Consider the following 9,251-nt stretch of genomic DNA (forward strand, 5'->3'; position numbering starts at 1 on the left):
TGGCAACACAACACCAGCCAAGCACTTAACTCCTGTGACCCACCCCCTTCTCAAGGGGAGTGGGGTGAGGGGGGCAGGCAGTGCCAAGGTCCACTCACTGCAAAGACCCACCTTCATAACCCCAGGCTTCAGCCCCTCCTCACCCTCACGTTGCCCAGTCTCTCTCCATTTCTACACATGGGGAAGACTCTTCCATTTCTAATCAAATGACAAGGTCGAGGAACACACAGCCTAACAAAGCATGTTTGGTTTCAGTGGGTCTTTTTTTTAAACTTTTTTATTTAAATAAGGAGAATTCTTTCATATGGAAAGAGCTAGTACAATCACATATTTGAAAGGAGAAACAACAGGTACTGAACCAGAGGGAAGGGTGAAGGAGGAGGGTGCCACCATGGCCTGGTGAATCCAGGGTTCCATTTTCCCATCTAAGGTAAAAGCTCCCCCAAACCACGTAGAAACAAGCTGCACGTTACACCTTTTAGCCATCGTCTGCCCTTTCAAATATCTGGTCTACATGAAAAGACAAAAGATAGGAAAGGCCAAAATAAGATCAAAAAGAAACAAAAACAAAAAACACAACCCTCTCAACAAAAAAACCCTAACGCTTTTTACTATGCAAGGCATGAGGTTGAAAGCTTGGTGTGCAGGACCCCCTTTTCACCATGGAAGGAGGTCATCCACAGAGAGCCTCAGCAGAGAGTTCCGCTCTGAGGCTTTGTAACATGCTGAAGGCAGGGCCTCAAGGACACTGCTGCCTCTTGGAGGTCACCTAACTGGGGTGGAGAAATGGTGAACGCAGGTTGGATGCGCCTGGAAGATCACTGGCCAGATATGCACTGGTGGTCCCGGTGGAGGGCACGGCTGGACGACAGCGTCCAACGCCAACACTGAGCCGCTCCTGTCCTGGTGATGTCTTAGGTCCGGTTCACTTTTCAAACTGGAAGAGCCAGCTTTCTGAAGTCTGCATTTCCCAGTCATCACAGAACAGTACTAAGTTTAAGTACCCTAGTGTCCTTGGTGCTTGAAGGCCATTTCCAACAGACCTTCTAACCCAGGCTAGCTCTGCAAGAAGAAAAATGGGACAAATACAGATTTGAGAGGTAACATGCAGCTACTCGACGAAGGGAAACCACACAGGAGGGAGGGGGCTTCAGCCGCTGACCCCATGCTGCCTCAGCGGGCCAGTTCTGAGACCATGCCTGTGAGTGCACACTCTGAGCCTCCACAGCCCTTGGCAAACCTCGTCAACCGTCCAGAAGGCAGATCTACAAGACAGGAGGGTGAGAGCAGAGCTGGACAGAACTGATGTCAATATGTAACAAGACACCCCAGTGTCCCCAGAAGTTGCTGCAATGACCATGGCTTTGGAACCGGACCGACCCATTTTTCTGGGTAATAGTCATTCTTTAGTTTTCTCCCTGAAGGAACCTGGAGCCCAAAGTGTAGGAATTCCAAGTTTGAAAACAGTAACATTGATTCAAAACGGGAAACAAAAACCAGACCAAATACAGCTGGCAAAGAAGCCTTCAGGGGGTGGATGAGGCCGCGTGGGTACTCGAGCTCACGCTCTTGGGTTTTACCCATAGAGGAACTGATGCTGGACGACACACCGTGCTACAGGGTCACTGGCTGCCGAGGAACAGGATGCATCATCAGCGGCCAGGGTGGAGCAGCCAGCATGGGAAAGCAGGGGAATCTGAGCAGCTGAAGGCCAAGTGAGAGGGCTCTGACCCCTGACCCTGCCCAGGAGCAGAAAACTGTTGAGTTCTAGTGTTTACGTGTTCGCACTAGTCGACCCAAGGCTTTCTGGAGAGGCCTCTGTGTGGATTTGCACTCTGAGGATGGAGATGTGAAGGCAAAATACGACCCCAAGTCCCATTACCTGGAGATTGGCTCTAAAACCACATGAAAGGAGAGAGATTGCCCCCCAAAACATCTCTGCATTAATTACTGCATTTCATCAGACCAAGGAAAGGATGGGGTGCTGGGCGGGCCCAGGGCCCGCCCTCTGCCTCCAGAATTCAATGTAAAATCTGTGTCTCATCCAGAAAGAGGCTGCAGCTTGGGCACACGAAGGTGGTAAACGCACTGAACCTCACATGCAATTTTCCTGGCCTTTCCTGCACAGAATAATTCAGACATTATATATAAATAGAGCAGTGAAACATTTACTTCTTTTTCCACCTAGACCTACGACATCAATACATATAAATAAATTCTAGTGTTTTGTTTTTACTGGGGTGGGGGGGACGACAGGAGTAGGTAGAGAAAAGGGCTGGGGAACAGGTGACCCTTTCATTTTTTTCCTCAAACAGGAAGCACTGTCACTCTGAGGGCAGGTCCCCTGAGAGGACACCTCTTAACGAGTTTGTAACAGTGTGCAGGCCTGTCCTGCTGCATTTCGAGACGAGAAAGCCTTTTTTCCTTTGACAATGTGCACTGGAATCAGGTGTGAGGGGTCTGGCCACGTTTGTTTGTGAGGGCGAGGGCCCTGAAGGGGCCACGGGAGGGGAGGGGAGCCCTGTCTCAGTGGGGACAGTAGCCAGGCGCTTGCGGGGGAAGGGAGAAAAGGGAAGGTGAGCGCACAGGGAGCTCCGTCCAGTGGCAGCCCTGCAAGAAAGGACTTCAGAGTAAAAACTCCGGGATGAAGGAGAAGAAAAAACAAAATAACACACCAGTGAGAAGTAAGGTCTGAGAGTGGAGGCAAGGAGGGGAGTGCTGGACACCACTGATTAAACGTTGAAACCCTGCACCTTTTGCCAGAAGCCTGTTGTTCCCACACTTCCTTAAAGCAGCGAAGAGCAACGAGTGCCTACAACGGTTCCTAAGGCCCTTCTTTCCCAGCGTTCCGCACCAAACAGAGCCTCGAGTCTCAGCCCAAGTAGCCGTCACCACCTGGGGCAACGCTGCGGGCAGACCCTGCGGGCCATGCCATCTCCCTGCTTCCCATCCTCCAAGCCAAGTCTTCCCCAGACCTGCCAGCAACAGCAGGTTGATGAGCGCTTAGTTCTCTCAAGAGCATAGGCAAAACTTCAAATTTCCCCTCACCTTTCCTTGGAATTTAGGATGATTTCCTTCTAGTTCTTACTTTAAAATCAGAGACTTAGCATAAAATGCCTCCACATTTGGACAGCAATAGCTCTGCACACGTTAACAGGCTAGGCGGGCTGTTTTGGCAGCATTGCCAGCCCTGCACTCGCCCACCTCCCCTTGGGCCCTGCTCTGGCCTCTGGAAAGACTGGAGACCCCACTGCCCCGCTCAGGCCTATCCGGCCCCATAGCCTGCGCCTACAGCTGGGAGGAGAGAAAGGGAGAGAAGCAAGCCCTCCCGCCTCCTCCCAGAGCTCCGGCTGCGGCTACAGCCCCAACCACACCTGTCACCTCCTGTGACAATGGTCCAGGCGCCTGTCGCCACAGAGGACAGCAGGGTTTCCAGTGCTGAGCTGCAGGAGAGGTGGATGGACAGAGGACCCAGAGAGACAAGGCAGCTCGGAGGAGAGGGAGCATGAGAAGACATCAGGCCCTGTGGGTGCAGCAGGCACTGATGGGGGGCAGGGGGTGGGTGGTGCTGTCAGCTCACACCACCCTGGTCAAGACGGGACATACCACTGCCTTTTATTTTCATGATTCACCTCAGGTTCCCAGTGGTCAATGTCCCCACCAGCTTTAGGAAGAGTCTGAGATAGAAGTTCTGTGTCATTCTTACGCTAAAAACATCAACGTCAGTGGGCTGACCATAAGCTCCCTGTGGTCATCAGCCCAGAGGCTGGAAGCCATTGAAATGCCAGTCCACCTGCCTTTTCCCCACCCCCCACAACTCACCGCTTCCTGAGCTCAGGAGCAGTGTCTGAAACCACTTCTTTCTACAAGTAACCAGCAGAGAGAGAGCAGAAGAGGTGTGCTCCCAAGCATCACCCCTGTGGGTACCGCAGCGACCTACCACATCGAGCAGGGGAGGTGACAGCAAACTACTGCGATAGGAGGCGGCCAGCGAGAGGGTGGCAAAGGACAGACCAAGTCCAGCTATACAAAGCTTGTGTCTTTGTTTTCTTTTCCTTTCTCTTCTGTAAAAACCTGTAGCTGCTTTTTAAAACAAAAAGCCTCAAACTAAAATGGCCCTGCTGCCAGACCACGGTGCCCGGGGACAGGAGGCGGGGAGGGGAAGAAGCGGGGGAGGGCGGGGTTAGTCTGCATGGCATGACGCTCGGTCACTCCACGCTCGGTCACTCCGCGGTCGTGATGGAAAGGAGATGGGAATGGAGTCATTTGCTTGTTCGTTTCGTATTAAAGCAAGCAGGTCAATGCCAGAGATCCACGGGTACAAGCCGGTTGGACAACGGAGCTTTCGGGAGTGGAGGAGAGAAGGGAAATCTCGAAGTCCGGGCCAGGCAGGTGGACAGGGGATCCCCCGGCGAGACTCCCCAGCATCAGGCGGTGGTGAGGCCAAGGGCAGAGTCCTCCCGGGCAGGCCGGGCACAGCCCCTCAGGCCTTGCTCTCCTCCACCTTGACCGCCCGGGGCTTGATCGCTCCAGTTCGCTTCAGCGGGGAAGCGGCTGAGGGTGGCTCCTGCAGCTTCACGGCTCCCAGGCCGGGCTTTTCATCCACTCGCTGCTTTGCCTTTGGACAGATAGACGGAGACAGAGGAAGTCAGCCTTGCGCGGACATACCTGCCAGGACCCATGGCCCCACCACCTGCTTCCTGCTCCTGCGTCAGAGGAAAGCTACCCTAAGAAGCCCATCTTCCAGTCAAGGACCAAGACTCAGAAGTGCCTCTCCTGGGCAGGACCCTGGCCTGAGAAGGTTCTGCTCCCTCCCAGGGCGCTGAGTGAGTGATTCGGAGAGGCAGGAGGCCCGGGTCCCAGGGAAGCATCTGTGCCGCCCAGGGGCCTCTGCAGGAGTGGCCCACCCAAGGCCACCCCAGGGACCTTCTCAAATCAGTGCACCCCAGCCCGTGCTGCAGGGGCATGGGGCCTCTCGTCCAACTCGGCCTCCCAGATCCTCAACCCTCCCGACTCCCATTTTGTGGGAGCCTTTCCTCAAGCCCCTAATGTGACCTCCAGAGTCACAGCCAGGGCCCCCTTACGCTGCAACTCTGCACAGTGAGGGGTGTCACCGAGTGAGCAGCCTGGTTCTGCCCCTCACACGGTGCTGTGAGTTCTCAAGAAAGCTTTAGAAGCTAAGGCCTAGCAACTCAGAGAGTGACCCTTGGGGAACTGAGTTAGGAGAAGTGAACTGAACAACGGAGCCTCTACCTCCACCAGCCGGGAAGGCTGTCTCGCTAACATCCCACACCTGACTTGTCTGAGCTCTGGAGCCTGGTCACATTTTAGAGGAGTGAAGAGATCGTGCCGAAGGCAAAGATGCTGAGCCAGCCCTCTTGTTATAAACGGGAGAATGTCAATCCGTCTGGACCCCACCCGGCCAAGACAAGGACAAGACACAGCACTTACTAGGCCGGCACGCACAGGCACACACGCCAGGCGCATACGCGCCCGCATACCCCCGGCTTCTAGAGCTGACCCCCGGGCCTAACCGGGTCCCAGCGCCTTCACAGCCCAATTGCTACGGAGGGAGAGTCCCCCTTCCGGCGTCACCTCCTCTGAGGAATCCGCATCCTCCCTTCTCAGCAGGACAAGGAAGGATCCAGACGCCCGGCAAAAGGAGAAGCGCCTTCTCCAGGAGGGACGCGGGCTCCCGGCGCCCACTCTCTAAGCACCAGGGCATGTCTCTTTCTAAGAGGAGCACGCAAACGGGCTGGACAGTCCCTCCTCTTTTGGCACTTGGAGACGGGCCTAAGCGTCCAGGGCTGGAGGGTCTGGAAAGCCATCTTCTACCTGTTGAACGTAGTGTCCCTGCACAGAGCCCATGTTAACTGCTGATCCAGAGGGCTTCCCACTGGGGCTAGCAGAGCTAGGCCTGAAAAAACCAAAGGAGGGGGTGAGAACACACGCGTCACCACGGAAACGGAGTCAAGCCTCCATCGGAGGATACAGACCCAGACAGCCAGAGCACGGGGGGCGAGGGTATCGCCACGGGGCCCTGGCACCTCCAACCCAGTTCACAGGATGCACCTGAGGGGCGGTGGCCAGGTCCCCACCATGGGCAGGCACCGACCAAAGGACAGACAGTCACCAACCGTCTCTCAGGTTTGGAGGCTCTGGACCAACTTGATGCTCCAGACAAAAGGGCTGTAAGACCTGACACATGAAGGGATTCCCTGGTGGTCCAGTGGTCAGGACTCTGCTTTTCACTGCCATGGATCTGGGTTCAATCCTTGGTCAGGGAATTAAGATCCCACAAGCCGAGTGCCATGGCAGATACATATGTGTATGTATAATTGATGAAATAAATAAAAAATAAAAATGAGCTTAAACTCCAATAGGAGTTTAGACTTTAAAAAGAAGGGAACTCCTTGGTGATCCAGAGGTTAGGACTAGGTGTTCACACTGTTGGGGCCCAGGTTCGACCCCTGGCTGGGGAACTAAGATCCTGCGAGCTACACAGCGTGCCCCCCGCCCCCCAAAAGCCTGATACATGCGCTGTGCCAAGCATCCTTCCAGTCTTCATTTGGGAAGTGAAGGGCAGTAAGTAGCAAAGAATAATACCAAAAGTAATAAAAATGTAAATCACCTTTCTACATGTGTTCCACTGACAGACAACTAGCTCCAAGGATGTTAATTAATCAGGTGCTGTGTGGAAAAAAGGGCCTCCCTGGTGGCTCAGTGGTAAAGAATCTGCCTGCCAACGCAGGAGATGCGGCCTCGATCCCTACGTAGGGATCATCCCTTGGAGAAGGAAATAGCAACCCACTCCAGTATTCTTGCCTAGGAAATCCCATGGACAGAGGAACCTGGTGGGCTATAGGCCATGGGGCCACAGAGTCGGACACCACTTAGTGACTAAAAAACATGTGTAAAAGGATTCTGTGGTCAAAGGTCATAAGAAGAGCTCAACAAGACCCCCTGAGGGCCAGAGGAATGCAGGCTCTCTGCTGAGGTGCACCCTGACTCCCCAGCAAGCCCTCCTGGGCTCACCCCTGCCGGAAATATCTGGTCAAGGAACCCTTCTTTGACAGGGCATGCATCTGAAGCCCTGTCTCCAGAAAACGTGGGCAACACTGCACGGTAAACCACTCCCATTCTCCCAACCCCACTAAGACACCAACAAAGGCTACCAGCTACGCTTTGTCTTTTCTAAGCGTTCTCCCAAAAACAAAGCTGCTGCAGCCGTGCCGACAGTGAATGGACACAAGCGACTCTGGTTACGTGAGCGTGCCTTTTCCGGGTGTGCCTCCAAGGAAGGCTCTCCAATCAGACGGGGATAAAACCTGCCTGTGGCAGCAGGGGAATCTGTTTGTGCCTGAAGCTTCCTTTTTTCTACCCAAACCCATTGTTTGCTGCTGCCGCCCATACATCCTTTTTACAGGTCTGTATGAAAAATATGCCTGTTTTGGCCTGTATGAAAAATATGCTTGAAAACAACAAACAGGAAAAAAGTCAAGCCAAGAGAGTGAAAATAAGAACAGGAAAGATAATGAATCAGGGGGCAATTGACAAAAACCCCTTTCTCAGGAACTGCATCTGGAAAAGGACTGACGTGAAGGAGGGCGACCGGCCTCCACGCCCCGGGTCGAGGGGGCAGGCGGCTGGCTGTGTGGGGGGTGAGCTCAGCCACAGCTACGCGGTCACCTCGCACAGGCCCTGCAGGTCACGCACACCTGTGTTCCTCACGGGCAAACAGGAGGAAATTCCAGGAACCTTCCACGGTTAACAAGAGTTGACTGTGCCAACCCTTGAGCCAGACCCCAGTGTGTGGGGCCTTCCCAGCCGGTGCAAAAGCTGTCAGAACTGGACGCTAACATACTAAGAACTGCTGACCCTTGAACAACTGCACGGGGTCCACTTACACACACATTTTTTTCAATATACACGTACTACACAACCCACAGTGGGCTGAATCCTCGAATAGGGAACCGTGGGCATGAACGGCTGTGAAGGTATACTTGATTCTCAACCGCGTGGAGGGTTAGCACCCCTACCCCCTGTATCGTTCAAGGGTCAGCCATAACTCAGCCCATGGCTCACACACACCAAGCCCCCTCTGAATCCAGCAAGCGACCTGGAACACTTACTAGAGGTGGAGGCAGATCCAGAGGAGGTCCACTCATGCCTGTGAGCCCAGAGCAGCAAGCCCTGGTGGGTCAGAAGCCCATGGGGACACGCGGCCCCAGGAGAGGAATCCCCGCTCCAGAGTGTGCACCCCCCATGCCAGTGAGTCTTTTACGAAGAATCTGGTGAGAAGGCTGCCAGTAGCCAGGGTCGGGCCTGATGTTATCGTAACATCAACCTTTCCTTTCCCTATTTCTCCACAAAGTTCTCTGGCATCAGAACAGTTTATGATAATGATTAAAAGCAGAACCAGCCCCGAGTCTCCTGCATCCCCGCACTGCAGCTTCCTGGTGACAGGTGGGCTGACAAAGGCGACCCCACCTCAGCGCCCTGCTCTCCCGGGGCCCATGGCTGCACCTTGCGGGCTCACTGTGAGCACCCAACCCCAGGATGGGCTTTACCTGTAGGCCTGTGGTGACGGCACGGAGCCTCCTGAAGGAACATTCTGTTTACTGTCGGCAAAGTGGAAGCCCTTCATCTCCATCTGAGAGGACTAGAGATACCGGGAAGAGAAGCAACAGAGTCACAGGAGGGCCCTGGGGACAGCTGCCCCCACACCACCACCCTGGGCAGAGCCGGGGCTGCAGGGTCGGGGTGGTGGTACCATGAGATGGGGAGGATGGACTGCGCACCATCCCGAGGCCACCCTGTGTGGAACCCTGGAGCTGGCAAGGGCTTTGGCCCCCAGACCTCAGCAGCAGCCCCGTAAGGCCCTCCTGATCCACGCACCCAGGCCTGTCTATGCTGTTAGTGACAGGTGAGCAAGGAGCTCCTGCCTTGGGACCGAGAGAACTTGGCAGAGAGCAGGAAGCCAGCCGTCTGGTGAGGCCCAGAGCCTCCACGCTGTACAACAGCTATGGCTCCTGACTTACCAGGAGGGACCCCCAAGGCCAGGACTACCCTGCCCCTCATCCCAGGATCACAGCAAGACAGAGTGAGCCTCACCTCTCTGCTGGTGTTGAGGACCGAAGGCTGGGACCCGGGGGCAAGGATCCTGCGGGGGGCCCCGACTGAGAGGCTCTGCGCCTGGGGCAGCTGGATGGACTGTGGCAGGAGCAGGGGCTGCTGCCCGGAGCCGTACC

The 9,251-nt window shown here is 54.9% G+C and overlaps 1 protein-coding gene across 1 annotated transcript in view; it reads right to left on the reverse strand.

Annotated features, from left to right (window-relative positions):
• Nucleotides 1–244: 244 nt before the first annotated feature.
• The window catches only part of PRRC2B (proline-rich coiled-coil 2B), a 71,275-nt gene continuing 62,268 nt past the window's right edge, over nt 245–9,251 (reverse strand). Inside the window, exons 31-34 of the mRNA XM_010856789.1 lie at nt 9,115–9,251; nt 8,571–8,662; nt 5,836–5,917; nt 245–4,618 (exon numbers count right to left, since the gene is read on the reverse strand). The exon at nt 9,115–9,251 is cut by the window's right edge and continues 2 nt beyond it. Coding sequence (XP_010855091.1) covers nt 4,484–4,618; nt 5,836–5,917; nt 8,571–8,662; nt 9,115–9,251 — 446 coding nt within the window. The 3' untranslated portion in view covers nt 245–4,483. The remainder of the gene's footprint in view (nt 4,619–5,835; nt 5,918–8,570; nt 8,663–9,114) is intronic.

This window comes from Bison bison, unplaced genomic scaffold, assembly GCF_000754665.1.
Source record: "Bison bison bison isolate TAMUID 2011002044 unplaced genomic scaffold, Bison_UMD1.0 scf7180017864375, whole genome shotgun sequence".
Lineage (NCBI taxonomy): Eukaryota > Metazoa > Chordata > Mammalia > Artiodactyla > Bovidae > Bison > Bison bison.